Source organism: Hemitrygon akajei, chromosome 19 (assembly GCF_048418815.1).
Source record: "Hemitrygon akajei chromosome 19, sHemAka1.3, whole genome shotgun sequence".
Classification (NCBI taxonomy): domain Eukaryota; kingdom Metazoa; phylum Chordata; class Chondrichthyes; order Myliobatiformes; family Dasyatidae; genus Hemitrygon; species Hemitrygon akajei.
Window position 1 is genome coordinate 3,648,093 of NC_133142.1, and position 20,265 is coordinate 3,668,357.

Here is a 20,265-nt window from a genome sequence, read left to right on the forward strand (position 1 = left end):
ATATAGGTAGTATGATTAAGTTTGCAGGTGACCAGATTTGGTAGAACATGGTCAGTTAAGCCATCTAAAATTACAACAGGAGATAAATCAGCTGTAAAAGTGGGCAAAGAAATAGCAGATGTAATCTAGAGCAACACACATACAAGCACCAAATACCAGAGGAATTCAGGCAGCATCTATGGAGGGGAAAAACCTGACATTTTTAGCCAAGACCCTTCATCCAGGGAAGAAGAAAGAACTTATTACCCTCGATAGATGCTCAGTTCTTCCAATGTCTTGTGTGAGATGCTCAAGATTTCCTGCATCTGCAGAGTCTCGTGTTTATGTAGGTGGAATTTAACCTGGACATTTGCAAAGCAATGTATCTTGAGAAGTTAAACCCGGGCAGGACATACACATTGAATAGCAGGGCCTTGAGACGTGTAAGTGATAGAAATACAATTTCCTGAAAGTGAAAATGCAGGTGGTGAAGGAGGCCTATAGCATGCCTCCCTTCATCAGCCAAGACTTTGAGTATTGTTTGCAGTCCTGGCTACCGCTAGAAGGATGCTATTAAGCTAGAGAGAATGCAGAACAAATTCAGAAGGATGTTGCCTGGATTGTGGGGCTTGAGTTATCAGGGAAGATTCAATCAGCCAGGCCTGGTTTTCCCTGGAGAAAAGGAAGCATGATATGATAGAGATGTACAAGATGCTGTAAATCTTGGGCAAATCTCTCAAAGTGCTGGAAGAACTGAGCAAGTCAGGCAGCATCTGTGGAGGGGAACTATCAATGTTTCAGGAAGAGATCCTTCATCAAGACTACTTTTGCATTTTATTAAAAATGCCATTGCACACGTGCCATGGCAGTATAATCCCACTTTACATTATTGAAAAGGTTATCAAACACAAGGTACTCCTGATCTTCGTCTGTTTAATTAATGGCCAATTTGGAATTAACTAAATAGCAACAGGAAACTCTACTCGACTCAAAATTCTTAAATGTGGTAAGTCTTGCAATTTGAAGTCAGGGTTTGTCTTACACTCAGGTGCCCTTCCATAGTCTGACAGAGCACAAACCAAGAATGACTAGGCATCAGTTATTACTGCCTAGCATAGGATTAGTGTTCTCAGAGGGAAAAGCACTTTACAATATCCATTCAATTGAAAATAGATTCTTTATGGATAGATAAGATCAGTGTGTTGTTTCAATTTCATTTATACTGTTTGTTCAGGGACTAGTTTCCACTTATACCCCAAATCAGTCTGTCTTTCAAAATAAGTGAAGACCGTAACACATTATACTCACAGTATTATATTCTCCAGTAATGACCTCTCTACTCGTTGTGGACTTTGCAGTTACTTTGAGTCTCCCAGGAGTTCCAGCCTCCAGCTGTTCAACCTGAAAAGGTGTTGTCAAATTGGAATTTAAAGACATTTTACATAAATCATGGAAATGCATGCATATCAGATGTCAATCAAAAAGCTGAACAGGCTAGAAATATAAATAATGGGCTCCGGTTAATTGAGACACATCGGGCAATTACATTTTGGTCCAATTAAGTAACTGTCCCTATTAGTGAAAGTTTCATAAAAATAGTTTTAAAAGTGTAAAATAAATGACAAACTACCATTTAACTGGGTAACAAATTATGTATTTAAATGAAATACAGAACAAATTAGAACACTACAGATTAGAAATACAGAAATTAGAGGCCTATGACTAAGAGTCCCGCAAAGATCAATGCTAGGTCCGTTCTGTTTGATAATAATGTGGTTAAGTGGATCAGCAAATTTGTGATGACACCAAGACTAGGAGTGTAGTGGATAGTGAGGAACACCATAGCTGAAAAAATGGCAGATAGAATTTAACACAGACAAGCAAGAGATGTTGCACTTCAGGAGGACCAACCAGGATAGATCTTACACATTGAGTGGTAGGACACTGAGCAGTATGATAGAACAAATGGATCTGGGAATACAGATCCATAATTCATTGAAAGTGGCATCACAGGTAGATAAGTTCATAAAGAAAGCTTTTGGCACATTGGCCTTCATTAACCAAAGTATTAAGTGCAAGAGTTGGGATGTTATGTTGAAATTGTAGAAGACATTGGTGAGGCCTAAGTTGGATTATTGTTTGCAGTTTTGGTCACCTATCTACAGGAAAGATGTAAATAAGATTGAAAGTGCAGAGAAAATTTACAAGGATGTTGTCGGAACCAGAGGTCCTGAGTTATAAGGAAAGACTGAATAGGTTAGGACTTTGTCCTTGAAACGAGTAAGATTGAGGGGATATTTGATAGAGGTATACAAAATTATGAGAGGTGTAGACAGGGTAAATGCAAGCAGGCTTTTCCCACTGAGGTGGTGAGAGACTACAATTAGAGGTCATGGGCTCAGGGTGACATAAAATGCTAAGGGGAACATGAGGGGAATCTTCTACACTCAGAAAGTGGCGAGTGTGGAGCGCGCTGCCGGTGCAAGTGGTGAATGCAATTTTGACTTCCTGTATCAGAGAAGTTTGGATAAATGAATGGGAGAGGTATGGGGGACTACGGTCTGGGTGCAGGTCAATGGGACTACACAATCTAAATGGTTTGGGTCAGACTAGATGAGCTGAAGAGCCTGTTTCTATTTAGTTTACTATGACTATGACAACCAATACTAGATAGATAGATAGATAGATAGATACTTTATTCATCCCCATGGAGAAATTCAACTTTTTTTTCCAATGTCCCATACACTTGTTGTAGCAAAACTAATTACATACAATACTTAACTCAGTAAAAAATATGATATGCATCTAAATCACTATCTCAAAAAGCATTAATAATAGCTTTTAAAAAGTTCTTAAGTCCTGGCGGTTGAATTGTAAAGCCTAATGGCATTGGGGAGTATTGACCTCTTCATCCTGTCTGAGGAGCATTGCATCGATAGTAACCTGTCGCTGAAACTGCTTCTCTGTCTCTGGATACTACTGCAGTACTATAAATCTGTATTAGTTGCTAATAGTTATCAAAGGAGGAATTCATCCAGTGTACTTGGCTGTGTTCTTTTGATTGACTAATTGAAAAAAATCAGTGCAGATAATGGACTGCCTTCATACAATGCTTTCGATGATTGAATCCTCCAAATCTTCATTTTCATTGTAACCTTCATGATTGTCAATACTTTCAAATTCTTCACAGTTCTTAACTTGAAGTTGTGAAATTCTGGCATCTCCAAGCCTCAATGCTTGAAACAGCAGTGAGCAAAGCAGTTCTGAATCATCTTACTGCTCATTTCTCGCCAACTATCAGTGACAAAAATCACTGATAATATCTCTTCCTTATTGACGATCAACACTGGTGCACCTCAGCTCTGTGTGCTTATCCCACAGCTCTACTCTCTCTGTACGCATGACTGTACAGCTAGGCATAGCTCAAATGCCAGCTATAAGTTTGCTGATAATAAAACCATTGTTGATAGAATCTCAGATGGAGATGAGAGGGTGTACAGGAGCAAGATATGCCAACTAGTGGAGTGATATCCTAACAACAACCTGGCATTCAACATCAGAGAGATAAAAGAGCTGATTATGGACTTCAAAAACAGTAAGACGAAGGAACACATACCAGTCCTCAGAGGGATCAGAAGTGGAGAGAGTAAGCAGTTTCAAGTTCCTGGGTATCAAGATCTCTGAGGACCTAACTTGGTCCCAACATATCGATGCAGTTAGAAAGAAGGTAAGACAGTGACTATATTTTGTTAGGAGTTTGAAGACATTTGGTATGTCAACAAATACACTCAAAAACTTATATAGATGTACAGTGGAGAGCATTCTGACAGGCTGTATCACTGCTCTGGTGTGGGTGGGGGGAGGGGTGCTCCTGCACAGGACCAAAAGAAGCTAGAGGGTTGTAAATTTAGTTGAATCCATCTTGGGTACTAGCCTACAAAGTATCCAAGGAGCAGTGCCTGAAAAAGGCATGTGTGGCCTCCGTCAGTCATGGTCAACCATGGATACTGTGCCTCTGGTAGTGGCTTCTCCAGGGCTCAAGCCAGGACAAAGTTGATACGGAGATCCGTCTGTTACCCATGTAGTGGGACCTCCACCCCCCCCCCCCCCCATGCTGATGAAAGGTCCAAAGGAACAACGAATCGCAGGAGTTGCCATGCCAGTGCTGAGTACAGCACTCAGCCGCCTTCAGGACTCTGACTCCGGATTTTTCCCTCGGGGTTTACTCCCTTTCCCATGAACAGGTATAGCCACAAGGCAGCGGAGGTTTGAAATCGGAGTTTTCCCTCTCCTAGATGAGCTACCATCCGTGGTTAACGAGCCCCATCTGCCCGGAGCAACTGGTTTTAAGGCGCCAGAATGAGGCTCAGATACCCGGTTGCTTAGTTTGTCAGTTAATTTCAATTGGTACAAAATTAAAAGAATGAACACAAGAAAGTCTGCAGATGCTGGAAATGCTGAGGAACTCAGGTCAGGCAGCATCTATAGAAAATAAGCAGTCAATGCTTCAGGCCAAGACCCTTCCTCAATGTGAGAATGAACTCATTCTGCTGCACCTTTCATTCTATTGCATTCAGACTGAAAATGAGAAGCAGATTTGGTCTATTTAGCCCCTCAAGCCTGTTCTATCATCTAACAAGATCTCTGACCAACAGTATTAATTTGAACTAACATTCCTCTCAAGTGTTGCCCAACTTGAGTACTTCCAATATTTTCATTTCAGATCTACAGCACCCATAGGATTTTAACAAAAATCTTTAAAATCTTATTCTGATGTTGCAAACATTAGATTTGTACAGAAGTCCTTCCCTCAAATTAACTATACAATCTAGAATTACAATATACTGTACTGCATCTCCTGATTGTAGTATCATTATGTTACAAACAGAAAAATGCTAACGGGTATGCGACATTACCTTAATCGGTACATATTTCTTCAGAAATTTCACCCCGTGACTTTCCATATGCTCTCCTACTTTCCCTGCCATTTCCTGGTCAAATCCTCGCAGGAGAATTGAGCGCACCATAACAGTCACATCCAATCCCAGGCCAGCAAGGAATCCTGCACATTCCAGTGCGACATAGGAAGCACCCACAACCAGAGTCTTCCCTGGGCAATAAGGCAGTGAAAAGAGATCGTCACTGTGGAAACAAAAATAAGGAAAGCAAATGAGAATCAATAATTTGCTTTAATGTCCTCCCCCTTCTTGTACAACTGTTATTCAAATTTGGGCACAAAGTAATTATCCACATTGGCTAATCTCCAATAACTATCTGGAAAGGCACATTCCTTCTGCTTTAATTCACCACCCCATTCTAACCTTTTCCTGTGGCACCAAGTTTAGTTGCAAAAAGGTTCAGTATAGGTTTTAAACACTAAATTCTGTAGATGTTGGAAGCCTTGAGCAACACACACAAGATGCTGGAGGAACTCAGCAGATCAGGCAGCATCTATAGTGAAGACAGTTGATGTTTCAGGCTGAGACCTGTCAACAGGGTCTCATCAGATGCAACTCAATGCAAGTCTGAACACCGCCACGCCATCTGTCTGATCACATTGCTGCATCCCAAACTGATTAAATTCGACAATTTTTTGTTCATTTTTTGTCTGTATTAGTTTTGGACACTTGACCATTACTGTTTTAGCCCAGTTTTAATTATTTATATTGTCCCAGAGCCACACACAGACACACACCAGCAAAGCAGCTTACTACGCTAGTAACTACCCTGTTAACCCTTTTGAACTCATCCCAGAGATATTTTTTGTTCTACCCATTCCTCCCTGTTCAATCCTACCGAAAAAATAATCAGCCTTCCTCTTTCTCAACTCTGACAGAGCCCCAAACCTGAAATGTTACCAATTTCTCTTTCACAGAGGATGCCAGAACCTGCAAACCTTTTCATGAATTTTCTATATTTCAGAATCTGTAGTTTTGATTTTTCATTTCCTTTTGTTGAACATGATAGTAATAATAACAAAAAAAGATAAGTAACATAGTTCACTTTTGAAGTAATCTCAAATAATAATGAGACAGCCTACAGAGAAGTCATCACCCTGACACAATGTTAAGAAAGCAACCCCTCTCTGTCAATAGCAAAACTGAAGGAGCTGGTTGTGGACTCTAGGAGGAATGAATTACATTAATGGATGTCGGGTTGAGAGGGGGAACAGCTAAGTTGCTCAGCATAAACATCACTGAGGATCTCATGTGGTCTGTACATACCAGCTATGTGGTGCAAAAGGCACAACAGTGCTTCATTTACCCCAGACTGTTGAGGAAGTTTGGTATGGGCCCCCCAAATCCTATGAACTTTCAACAGAGGCACAATTGAGAGCATCACTGCCTGGCATGGGAAGTGTACTTCCCTCAATCACAGGACTCTGCAGAGTGGTATGGACAGCCCAGCGCATCTGTAGATGTGAACTTCCCACTATTCAGGACATTTACAAAGACAGGTGCGTAAAAGGAGCCCAGAGGATCATTGGGGACCCAAGTCACCCCAACCACAAACTGTTCCAGCTGCTACCATCCGGAAAACGGTACCACAGCATAAAAGCCAGGACCAGGCTCCAGGACAGCTTCTTCCACCAGGCCATCAGACTGATTAATTCATGCTGATACAATTGTATTTCTATGTTATATTGACTGTCTTGTCAATATACTTGTCATTACTATAAATTGCACATTTAGATGGACATAATGTAAAGATTTTTACTCCTCAAAGTATATGAAGGATGTTAAGTAATAAAGTCAATTCAAGTTTTAAAAAAACCAGACATGCTTTATGCTGACCACAAATCCCATCCTTACATGCTTAGCACCTATGCATAAGTGTAGTTGATAAAAGTGCTGATTTTTCATAGCCAAAGAAATTTTATACCAGGTATTGCAAATCAGCAAGTTCTATATGTCCAGGAAGAGAACAATGAGAAAGTCTGCAGATGCTGGAAATCCAAGCAACACAAAATGCTGGAGGAACTCAGCAGGCCAGGTAGCATGTATGGAAGAGAGTACAGTCGACATTTCTGGCAAAGACCCTTCAGCAGGACTGCAGAAGAAAGAAAGATGAGGAGTAGAGTTAAAAGGTGGGGGGGAGGGAAGGGAGAAACACAGAAATATAGGTGAAACGGGGGGGGGGGGGAGAGAGAGGGAGTGGCGGGTGAAGTAAAGAGCTGGAAAGTTGTTTGGTGAAAGAGATACAGGGCTGGAAAAAGGGGATTCTGATAGGAGAGAACAGAAAGCCATGACAGATAGAAAAGGGGCAGGAGCACCAGAGGGAGGCGATGGGCAGGCAAGGAGATGAGCTGAGAGGGAAAAGGGGATGAGGAATGGTGAGGGGAGAGCAGGGAGCAGCATTACTGTAAGTTCAAGAAATCAATGCTCATGCCATCAGGTTGGAGGCTACCCAGACGAAATACAAGGTGTAGTTCCTTCAACCTGAGTGTAGCCTCTTCGTGACAGTAGACATATTGGAATGGGAATGGGAAGTGGAATTAAAATGGGTGGTTACTGGGAGATCCTGCTTTATCTGGCGGACGGAACATGGGTGTTTAGCAAAGTGCTCTCTCAATCTACATCAGGACTTACTGATATATTGTCTGTCAAAAATGCAGGATCTTCCAGTAGCCACCCAATTTAATTCCACTTCCCCTTCCAATATGTCAATCCATGAACCCCTCTACTGTTGTAATGAGACCACACTCAGGTTGGAGAAACAACACCTTATATTCTGTTTGGGTATCCTCCAACCTGATAGCATGAACATCGATTTCTCGAAACTTCCAGTAATGGTGCCCCCTCCCCACCATTCTCCATCCCTTTCCCGCCTCTTCTGTCCCATTAGATTCCCCCTTTTCCAGCCTTGTATCTCTTTCACCAATCAACTTCCCAGCTCTTTACTTCACCCCTTCCGCTCCCAGTTTTATCTATCACCTTTGTTCTTCCTCCCCGACCTTTTAACTCTACTCATCCTTTTTTCTCCAGTCTTGCTGAAGGCTCTTGGCCTGAAATGTCCACTGTACTCTTTTCTATAGATGCTGCCTGGTCTGCTGAGTTCCTCCAGCATTTTGTGGCTGTTGCAAAGAGAGAACACTTCCTCGATGCAAGGAGATTGTAATGAGATGTGTTATCATCTGGCACACAGTACACAGGAAATTTTAAACTTGTCAAAATCATTTTATTAAAGAGTTGTTTGAGCTGAGATGTTGTAATGCCAGCCATTTAGTGAGATCGAGGTCAATTTGTATCATTACACGTTCCCATCATACAAAACCACTAGATCCAACTGAGGGAGAAAAACATTTTCAAGGAGGACTCTGACCTAGACACCCACGCAAGATTCACAAAAGGCTGCTATTACAAGTAAGGTATTTCAGGAGCCTGAAGGCCCACACTCAACATTTCAGAAACAGCTTCTTCCCCTTTGCCACCGGATTTCTGAATGGACAATGAACTGACAAATGCAGCTTCACTATCTAGCCCTTTTTGCGCTTTTTTTAGTGCACTATATATTTCTTATTGTAATTTACAAGGGGTGATTGATATGTTTGTGGCTTAAGGTAGGAGTCAGTTTTAGAAAACCTAGCACATTTATTTTTCAACATAGTCCCCTCCAACATTTACACACTTAGTCCAGCGGTCGTGGAGTATACGGATCTTTGACTGATTATGCATAAAGTTTGAAGTTAATAACTCATCTCCTTCTACCTTAGGCCATGAACTTATCAATCATCCCTAATGTTATTAACTGATGAGTTATTAACTTCAAACTTTCTGCATAATCAAAGAGTTGAACTGCATGTGCATGTAACAAGAGTTGTATAACTCAGCTCCTTCTACCTTAGGCCACGAACTTATCAATAACCCCTGCTGTGGACACTTTCTGGAGGTCCAAGATCCATATGCTCCACGACTGCTGGACTAAGTGTGTAAATGTAGGAGGGGACTATGTTGAAAAATAAATGTGCTAAGTTTTCTAAAATTGACTTCTACCTTGGGCCACTAACTTATCAATCACCCCTTGTATGGTATATTTTACGTATTGCACTGTATTGCTGCCACAGAACAACAGATCTCATTTTATTTAGCAATACAATGCAGATTTGGCGTGTGCAGCAAGCTCCAACAACCCTAATTTAACCCTAGCTGAATCACAGGACAATTTACAATAACCAATTAACTGACTTGATACTTCTTTTGGACTGTGGAAGGAAGCAAGAGTACTCTGGTGTAGTAGAATCCTAAAATGTCAGTCAGGGAGCACAAGGAAAAATTGCTGGGATCAAATGTATGATGTGTGGGGTAAAGGGTGACCAAGATATGGTCTCTGCAGACCTGAGCCTGTCGTGTTCAGGTCAACCTGGACAAAGGATCGGCCTAGGTAGGGGTGGAGAGAAGTGACCAAGGTATAAAAGAATGTGCTCACTGGTGGCGAGGTCTCTTGGATGTGGGCTCACTACAGGTTAGGTCGCAATTGATGCTGTGGACCTGTTGGAATGGGGCACTGCAGTTTAATGGGCTCAGGTGCGCTTCTGAGACAAGTACCACTTTTTGTAATTTGGCAATAAAGTGTGTTGTGTGCAGCATTGCGTGTGCATGCCTTATTTCTATCGGATCTGCAAACAGTCCTTAACTTTTGGCACAACACCAGGGAAAACTAAACAGTCCATAGGAAGGTGCCTATTCCGAATTACACTGATGATGTCAGTAATAATAAACCTGATTCTGATTCTAAATTGAGAGCCACAGAATGCACTGCATTCAATTCCCCTTGGGGAAAAAACAGGAAGGTCATGTTTCAGTTATCAACAAACAAGCTGCTGGATTGAGCAACAACTGTGGGAGCAAAGAAACTATTGGTGCTTCAGATCAAAGCCCTGCATCAGGATTTATTATTCAGGGAGGTCATCTAGATACACAAACAATATTAAAGGATGTTAATACATTAGAAACAATGCAAGTGCTTTACTAGACTAATACCTGGATTGGTTGAGATGTCTTGTAGGAAATATTGAATGGACTATTGGATTGGAATTTAAAGGAGTGAGGAGACTAGGTAAAGCATACAAAATCTGGGCATGCCTCAACAATGATGTGGAGAGGTCATTTCCTCTCATGAGGGAACACAAAACAAGGATCATTGTTTATAAACAGTCACTCAATTAAGAGATGAGGTGAAATATTTTCTTGGATTCTTTTGCGTGTTCTCCCTCAAAAGGGAGCGGAGTCTTCAATTTTTTTTGAAGACAGAAACACATAATAAGCGAAGGAATGAAAGGTTACTGCAGGCAAATGCAATATTCTGTTTCCAGTGATCTTATTACAGGTGGTACAGGCTTGAACCTGCTTCAATTCACATGCTCAGAATTAAGAAAAAAAAATTCTTATCACCCTTACTCAGAGATACTGACCATCCCAATGTTTTGGTTTCACAGATGATCAAAAGTATAATTAGGTTTTATACCACAGTTACACAGCACAGAAAAAAAAACTAGCCCACGGCAATATTTATTGTCCCACACCTGGTTATGCAGTATTCTTTATCTCCCGGTATATTTAAATAACGTGGTCTTTCGCCTGTTGCAATGATGAATCTTTCTGCTGAATGGAAGGTCACTTTGCCCCGTTTGCTGGTTGCCTGGGGCAGGAGGAGAAAGGGGAAAAATACTTAAAACTTTCCTGTTCGGTAAAGTCAGGCAGCATCCAAGAAATGGACAGTCGACATTTGACACACAACTCCAAAGCTACATGTGATTCACACTTACTTACCTCAATTCAGAGGTGATTAAGGATAACAAATGCTGACACTGCCAACAAAAATCACATCCAATAAACAAGATTCTATAATAAAAACACCGACCCTGTGATAATGAAGATGCAATAGTTCCCATGTCAGTACAGTACATGACTTCAATGGAAATTACACATCGATGTAAGAGGAAGTGGGGAGGCCATTCCTCATATTGGTGGCCAGAACAAAGATGATAGAAACTTATGTTTTGTAACTTCAAAACATTAAACCAATTCAGAATGTAAGTCTAACTTCAAGTTTGCTTTAAGCAAGGCATGCAGGTATCACTGGGTAGTGTGATAATGCATGCAATTCATGTTTTGCAGCTTCACTGTCACTGGGTTGGTGTTCTTATTTTTGCATCTTGGACGTTTATTGGATGTGAATATAAATACCTGAAATTTAAAATGTACCCAGATAAGCACTTGAAAATACCATGACTTTCAAAGACCAAGAGCTAAGTGACTTATTTCTGGACCATAAATTTAGAATAACATAGACTATTTGGGCTGAATACTCTGAAGTTGCAATAATTCTATAATACTGCAGACAATGGATCTGAACACAAAGCAATAAGAATGAGGGACAAAGTAATTCCAGAAAACAGTTACATGTAATAATATGAACATAGTGTGCTATTATGTAATGTACCTTTATCTTATGTGGTTCCACAAACTCGGCATAGGAGTTAATGTAAGTTATTTTCTTATCCCGTAGAGCCACTCTGTAACCCCAGTTCAAAGAGCCAATGTAGTTCTGGATTGCTTCTTTCATTTTGGCCCAGTTGTGCTCAACTATAATTCATAAACAAAAGAATTCCTCAACTTTGATCATGCGGTTTTAACATCCTCATCTAACAGCATTCACCTATCATTTTTCCTCTGATGTTTAAACAAAAAGCTCAAACATTTTAAAATGTAGTTCTACTCTTAGAAAAAAATTCAAATGGAGAAGTGACACTTACATAGGGGATAAATGCAATTTTACTCTCCACCTTCTAAAAAGACAACATAGCTACTGGTTAATTTGAAGGATTAGCAACTAAATGGGCCAAAAGCCATAAACTCCATTAATTCTATAACTGCATGGAAAAACTGACCTGAACACAGCCTTATTTAACCAACTCATCAACTAATTTAATACTACTCCAACAGTTATTAGATTTGTTTGATGTGAGTATTTCAACATATCAAACTCAAAATGAAACAGTCAAATTACTTAAAATTCTTACCTGCATCTCCAAACTCCCAGCCAAACTTGCGGGAATCCTTTAAGCCTTGCCCGAGGAGAGCTGCCTGGTGCATCAGCTTCTTTGGAATGCACCCTACATTTACACACGTACCACCAAGACCTCCAAAAGAAAGGAGATACATTAGGATTTAAGAACCACCAAAATGGAGTGTGGCATTGTGGAGGGGGCTGCAACCAATCTCGAATATTAAACTGTAAAAACTGTAGCATACACTCAGATCTTTTAATTTTCAAATATCTCCTTCATTAACTATTCATTCACAACTCAGATATCCAAGTCTGGTATGTGTTGCAGTATTGATACAGAGCTGGGCAAGTGTTCTGATTTTGAGAATGGCAGAAATATATGACTAGCATTGACGTCAGATTCTATCAGAACAAGTACCATATTTAAGAAAAGACTAAACCCAAGTTCAAATGTAGAAGTAAAGCAAGCCTAAAAACATATGCAAATCCATTAATGTTTTAGTTAGGGGAAAGCATAGAAACATACCCCAGGATGTTCCCAAAGGCGTCGGCACAACATAATCAAACACCAAGACTTTCCTTCCAAAGTTGGCAGCCTCCTGTAAACAAGGGCAAAGAGTAAAGATTCATCCCAACAAACAGAACTGGCAGCCTCAGTCAAGGTAAACTTGCCAAAATAGGAATATTCAGATAGACAAAAAGATTAGAAAAAACTGCCAAGGATACATGCATATGAGCTGAACCAAAGCAATGCTCCATAACTCCTCAACTTTCCTGAGCTTGTATCTGGGAAAGATGGAGAGGACTAGCAGGACCTTCTGGACACTGCAAGAGCTGGTGAGGACCAGCTGTGTGGTCTTCGTTCCTACAAAAGGTCAGAATTGATGTAGGAATGGAGGGTCAATATTCCAGTATAATACAGGGAAATTCTACCTGAGTCTCTACTGCTGTCTATACAGCTGCTCTGCACAAGTCCGGCCTTTACTCACATTGATTAGAAATCAGTGGTTTTCTTCTGAATCACTGACCAGATCAGGATCCAGCTCAAACAGTGCTAATCTTGCAGAGTACAGCCTACCTTACCATGGGGCAGAAATCTGTTTCAGCTTTAATTAAGGGGGCCTCAACCTCACTTCAGCTGCCACCAGAGAGGCAAGGCATCTATATACCACCAGGAAAATTCTACACTTTCATCATTGCTACCAAGTGTGGCTCAACATAGAGGAGCACTGATAAGCAGTTACAATAGCTTCCCTTCTCATATTTGTCATATCAGACTTCATGGAGTCTGAAGTCAATGTTGAGAATTCCTTTCTTCCTTCATTTCACTGTAATGTGACTTCTGATAGGTATAACCTGCCAAAAGGGCAAGAGTAAGGGAAGGTACAATTGTGTGAGTATGACTATATTGGGCTAGTGCATGACTTGGCTGTAGGGCAGCTTTTCCAATACGGACACCAGCCCCCTGCTGTTTGAGTGGACTACTTGGCAAGGTCAACTGTGTCAAGTGTGATTTTGTCATGTCCAAATTTGATGCCAGGTGGCCTGTCTAGTTTTATTCCTTCTGATTAAATGTATTGTTAGTGGCTTGCTAGACACTCCCCAGGGCACTGAAGAGTCAACATCTGGCAATCTGGAGTAACATGTAGGTCAAAAAAGGAAAGACTGTCAGATTTCATTCCTTGGAGAACACTGATAATTTAGAAGTGTTTTTAAAGCCAATCCTGCAGTTTTTATGTTCATTAGGATGTTTCCCCCCTAAATTACAGCTTAAAAGACTGATGTTAAATTTAAAAAGGTACATGTAGATTTCTTAAATGTAGATTTAACCACTGCACCACCACGGTACTCCTAATTGATTTATATCTTGCCTGAAGTTGGGTCAAAGAAATTTTAACACATCCTAATGAAGACGAAATAGGGCCGTTTAGAAGGAAATTTGGAACTCAGAACCTAGACTGGAGACACAGTGAGTACAGGAAATTGAATAAGTGGAGAATTGCAGAGACAGGATGAGGCCAAGAATTTGTAAAATGTATGAAGTGTACTGGATCAAAAGATGAGGTAAGAAAATACAGGCAGTCCACGAGTTACGAACATCTGACTTACGAACGACTCGTACTTACGAACGGAGGGAGGAGAACACTGTCCGCCATTTTGTCGTTGCCATTAACACAGTGTTGAGTGTGTAACTTTGTATTTGACTTAAATATTTCTTAGCAAGATTCACCCTGACCCCCCCCCCCCACCACCCCTTTTCCAGTCAGCACTGCTCCTACTTGTCCCATTTAACCTGGCTCAGTGCAGGGGTGGGGATCTTAGGACCCAAGGGAGCAGAGGACCTACCGCCTGTGGCTGCTGCTGAATCTGCAGTTTTCTGTTCCCTTGTCGGAAAACAGTTGCAATTGAAAATAAAGTGGAAATAATAAAGCGATCAGAAAGAGGTGAAAAGCCAGTCATTGGAAAAGCGTTAGGCTACAGTCGGTCAATGTTCGGAACAATTTTAAAGAATAAAGGATAAAGTGAGAATAACAGAGCATGTGAAAGGCCCTGCCCTGATGAAAGCTACAATTACTACTAAGCAACGCAGTGGTTTAATTATTGAATACATACGTTTAAGTGTTTTATATGCATAGAAAGGTAAAATATATACGATATACTAAGACAAACGTTTGACTAACTGATGCTAAGTAATACCGGATGTACCTGTTACAACTTATGTACAAATCCGACTTAAAGACTGACTCAGGAACAGAATTCATTCATAACCCAGGGATTGCCTGTACAGGTAATGGGCAACAGGACTTGTATAATTTAGAAAACATACATCAACTCAGATGCATACATTTAGGAAATGAGGATATTTGAATCATTGTATCCGAGGGCTAACAAAAGCCTCAGCAGCAGGGTAATGTTATCAAGACTAGATACTCAGTGATGTTGCTTATTGGTTCCTTAAGTAATCATATTATAAACTGTTATTGCTCAACGTTTCTAGGACCAATAGATAACGCACATTTCTGACTAGTATGGTATTACATATCCAGTTGTCAGCCCTGGCACCATTCACCCATGAAATGAACTTACACCCATTCAGAAGTGTGAGCATGAGAATTAGAGCCCCTACATTCTCAACCGGGCAGGAAAGATCTCACAGCAAAAAGATAGTTACCTTTATCTCTATGATCTGCAACAAAAAAAGTGCTGAAAACACTGGATATGGCAGAAAACATCTGAAAAAATGTAACCATTTCAGGTTAACCTTGTATTACTTACTCTAGCTTGGTACAGGACAGGCAAATGTTCACTGATTTGTTTGTTAAACTTGGACTGCTGACACATGATAAGGGACACTGAATTTAACAAGTGTCATTTATAAAAAAAAATAAATCAATTGTATGCATGGAACCAAGTTGCTAACAGTCTCTGTGGGGTTAAAGTAATGCTTTCTAGTTTCTACAGCAATACAACAGATAAACCTTATCAGATTGCATTCTCGCTATAGAAGAGACAAATACAGTACCTTTGAGGCTGCAAGTCCTCCAGAACCACCGCCAATGACTATGAGATCATAATCGTACATTTCACCCCCATCCAACAGTCTCTTCAACAAGCCATCATCATTAGCCTGCAGAAAACAAAATTGTATTTTGTGACTTTGTTCATTTATAGTCTACAACATCAAGAGAAACTCACCACAGGCTGTGGCTACAAATATATTTTAAACACAATTCCAGCATGTACTTAGTACCTGGGTTTGTCATTTCTTTTCTCAGCGTTAGACAACAGAAATTTTTCAGCCCCCCAATATAGTCGGAGGCTGGAATATCAAGATACCAGAACTAAAATTACTAATAAATATCATATACATACACATCTATATATGTGTATATATCTATATCTCAGCCCAAAACGTTGACTGTATTCTTTTCCATAAATGCTGCATGCCCAGCTAAGTTCAAGCATTTTGTGTGTGACTATTCTGTCTGCTTTACTTTGTAATACCTCAATGCACTGTGCAATTGACTGAACTGTACGAACAGTGTGCAAGACGAGCTTTTCCACTATCTCAGTACATTTGACAATAAACCAATTTAAACTGTATATTGAGAATGCAGACAATACAGGTGTCCCCCGCTTTCCAAATGTTTGTTTTATGCAACTTAGCTTTTACAAAAGACTTGCATTAGTACAGGTGCCCCCCCCCCCCCTTTACAAAGGTAGAGCATTCCAGCATTCCTATGAAATCTTTCTTAAGCCGAAACGGCATAAAGCGAAGAGCCATTAATTTATATGGGAAAATTTTTCGTAAAAGCGAAAATCCTCTTAGTAATTCGAAAACAGGTTACTAATGTAGGTCTTTTGTAAAAGCACAGAGGCGTAAAGCAAACGTTCATAAAGCGCAGGGCCTGTATCTGTTTTCGCTAACCGAAAGAGGATTTGCGCTTTTACAAAAAAAGACGCCCGCTTTAAACTTGTGATAACCCCAAGAAAGACTACCATGACCATGAAGCCTTGCACGGGCAGGTGTGCACGCATGCGTGTACCTGCCAACTTTTTTCTACAGATCAGTTTTGGCTCAATCTTCCTGATTCTGATAAGTAAAACTACATTGTACATACATTATTTCTACTTTATATAGCTAGATATTTATCATACCATTCCTGCTTTTACTATATGTTCCTGTTATTTTAGGTTTTATGTGCTATCTGGTATGATTTGGTAGGTTATTTTATGGGTCTGGGAACGCTCAAAAAATTTTCCCATATAAGTTAATGGTAATTGCTTCTTTGCTTTATGACATTTCGGTTTATGAATGGTTTCACAAGAACGCTCTACCTTCGGATAGTGGGGGAAACCTGTACCTGACTTGTAATGTCAGTGTACGTTTGACCTTCCAAATAATTTTATAACCAACTTAGTAAATTCCAGCTACTATCTGCAAGAAGTTTGTACATTCTCCCCGTGGGTTTCCTATACCAATTAGAAGGTCAATTGGTCACTGTCAATTGTCCAGTGATCAGGCTAGGTGTAAAATTGGGATTGCTAGGCAGTGCAGCTTGAAGGACCGGAAGGGCCTATTCCACACTATATCACAATAAATAATTATAAATAAAGATTACAATGAAATCATAAGTGCTTTTTCATCTTTTCCCCTTGAATTTCAAACATCTCAGAATAGATGGGGCTCTGCCCTGTTCAAGCTGTAACTGCTCTTTTTATTGGGTAACGTCACTGATCACAATATTTATTATCCCTCCTAGACCAAAAAGTGAATACTGATGACAAAACAGGGGGACATGATCAAGGGGATCTCAGAGATAAGAACCTCCCCACCAAGCACAGTGGATTACAATGATGAACCACCAGAACAGATCACAGACACTTTGTACAGACTTTCTATGTGTTGAAGTTCACCAAGGCAACAGTAAAGATGACAGAGATATGGTGCATAGTGTAGTTACTCAGGCTGTCCAAGCCTGGGAACCAAGGTCACCAAGCGTGCCCAAACAAGATTAAGATGCAAATGAAGGACTCTAGGGCAACACTTACTATTGGACAGTTATATTACTAATTTTCAAATGTTATTGACCTATAATAGGTTAATAATACCCTAGTACAGTAGATTCTCGTTAATTAGGCCATCGATTATTTGGGCCAACTCTTGAAGAACTAGATTGTTAAAATAACTGGGATTCCCTTTGATAATTTGAGACAATGCCACTTAATTGGGACAGAATACTATTGGTGAACTATTTCTAAGTAGCCTCAGTCATATGCACTAGCATGGCCATTAGACACACCATGCTTACAGCGATCAGTTTTTATATAGCGTCAGTTGCACGTGAGTTCAAAAAAATCTGATATTTGTGTCACTGATAGTTGGTGAGAAATAAGCAACAAGACAACTCAGAACTGTTTTGCTCACTGCTGTATCAAGCATTCAGGCTCAGAAATGCCAGAAATAACCAAGTCTGAAAATGAAATAATTTCACTACTTCAACAAGTTAGGGACTACAAAGAACTAAGGTATCTACAATCTTCTTGAATGATACAAAAATGAAGATTTGGAGGGTGCAACCATTGTTAGCATCGTATGAAGATATTATCTGTACTAGGTATCTGTGCTGATTTTGGTCATTTACAATTAAAAGAACACAGCAGATGAATTCCTCTGTCGATAACTATGAGGAACTAATACACTTTTATAGTACTTAGAGGTATTGGTATAGTCTAATTTGTTCTGTATTTCATTTAAATTGTTACTCAGCTAAACGGTAGCTAATTGAGGCACCCACTTAAATGGAACAACGTACTGGTCCCAATAACCATAATCCACCATATTATGACTGGTGATGGGATTCAGAAGTACAAAGTTTCAATTGGATCAATATCTGTATACAACTAGTCAATTTCTGTTTTTAAAAAAAGCAATTTCTTTCTGCAAGCCCCACACAGTTTGGTGACAGGGGTCGTCTGTTCTTGTGCACAAGTAAATAATGTGTGATTACGGAACAAATGCAAGCTGTCAGAGTCCACTTAATTGGCAATGAGAGAACAAGGTGTTCGAGGAAAAGGAGAGGTGGATGCAATTACCACTTAAGTGGCACTTGGATGAGGACATGGATAGAAAAGGTTTAGAGGCATATGAAGGCAACTTCTCAGCATGAATAATTGGGCTGAAGGGCCTGTTTTCCGGCTGTACAGCACCATATCACATGATCTAGCTTCCACTAGATTTCTTTATTACAAATTGCCCTTTCGTTGATATTACATTATGTTTCTTTTCTCTTCTGAATGTGTGAATGGTTATTTTCTGGTCATAGAATCAGAGTACACAGCACAGATACTGACCCTTTGGCCCAGCTAGTCTGTGTCAAACTATTATTCTGACCTGCACCTGGACCCAGCCCTCCATACCCTTCCCATCCAGGAACTTACCCAAACTTTACTTAAATATTAAAACTGAACTCTCATCCACCACTTCTGCTGGAAGCTCATTCCACACACTCACCACTGAGTGGTTTCCCCTCACCTTCCCTTAACTATTTTACTTTTCACACTTAACCCATGACCTCCAGTTCTAGTCTCACCCAACCTCAGTGGAAAAAGCCTGCTTGTATTTACCCTATCTATACCCTTCATAATTTAGTATACCTCTATCAAATCTCCCCTTGTTCTCCTAGGCTCTACAGAATGAAGTCCTAACTTATTCAACCCTTCCCCACAACTTAAATCCTGGCAACATCCTTGTAAATTCTCTGTAAATATTCAGTAAGTAGGTGACTAAACTGCATACAATGTTTGAAATTAGGCCTCACCAATACCTTACACAGCTTCAACATTCCAACTCCTGTACTCAATATTTTAATTTATGATGGTTTGTGTGATAAAAGCTCTCTTATGACCCTTTTTACCTGTGACACCACTTTCAAGGAATTATTCATCCATATTCCCAGATCCCCATTCTACTGCATTCCTCAGTGCCCTACTACTCACTATGTAATTCCTACCCTGGCTGGTCCTCCCAAATTGCAATACCTCACACGTCTGCATTAAATTCCATCTGCCATTTTCAGCCCATTTTTCCAGCTGGTCCAGATCCTGCAAGCTTTGATAGTCTTCCTTACTGTCTACTACACCCCCAATCTTGCTGTCACTTGCAAAATTGCTGTTTACCATATCATTCAGATCATTGATACAGATGACAAACAATGACCATAGCACTGACCCCTGCAGCACACCACTAATCACAGGCCTCCAGATAGAGAGGCAACTGTCTACTACCACTCTCTAGCTTCTCCACAAAGCCAATGATAAATCAAATTTAAATATCTCAGCCTAAAATGTCGACTATTTACTGTTTTCCATACATGCTGCCTGGCCTACTGAGTTCCTCCAGCATTCTGTGTATTACTCGGATTTCCACCGCATACCATGCACAAAGCTATGTCGATAATTCCTAATCAGGTCCTACCTTACCCACTACTGATGTCAGGCCCACCAGCCTATAATTTGCTGGTTTATTCTTAGAACCTTTCTTAAACAACAGAACATAAGCTATCTTTCAACCCTCACCCATTCACTAAGGGCCACTGCAATTTCTACACTAGACACCCACAAACCCAAGGTCACACCCTTACACCCTCAGCTCAATCACTGATATGAACTCAGTGAACAGACTGAGATGACAGAAATATTCTCAGTGATGTAAGGCAATCCTGTTGCAACATAACTGGGGCTAAAATCAGAATCAGGATTATTATCACCAACATG

At 40.3% G+C, this 20,265-nt stretch overlaps 1 protein-coding gene across 1 annotated transcript in view; it reads right to left on the minus strand.

The window, feature by feature from the left end:
* The window catches only part of txnrd3 (thioredoxin reductase 3), a 57,202-nt gene that overhangs the window by 22,669 nt on the left and 14,268 nt on the right, over window positions 1–20,265 (minus strand). Inside the window, exons 4-10 of the mRNA XM_073071984.1 lie at window positions 15,512–15,616; window positions 12,515–12,587; window positions 12,002–12,121; window positions 11,422–11,564; window positions 10,502–10,617; window positions 4,896–5,121; window positions 1,288–1,380 (exon numbers count right to left, since the gene is read on the minus strand). Of these exons, the coding sequence (XP_072928085.1) occupies window positions 1,288–1,380; window positions 4,896–5,121; window positions 10,502–10,617; window positions 11,422–11,564; window positions 12,002–12,121; window positions 12,515–12,587; window positions 15,512–15,616 (876 nt within the window). The remainder of the gene's footprint in view (window positions 1–1,287; window positions 1,381–4,895; window positions 5,122–10,501; window positions 10,618–11,421; window positions 11,565–12,001; window positions 12,122–12,514; window positions 12,588–15,511; window positions 15,617–20,265) is intronic.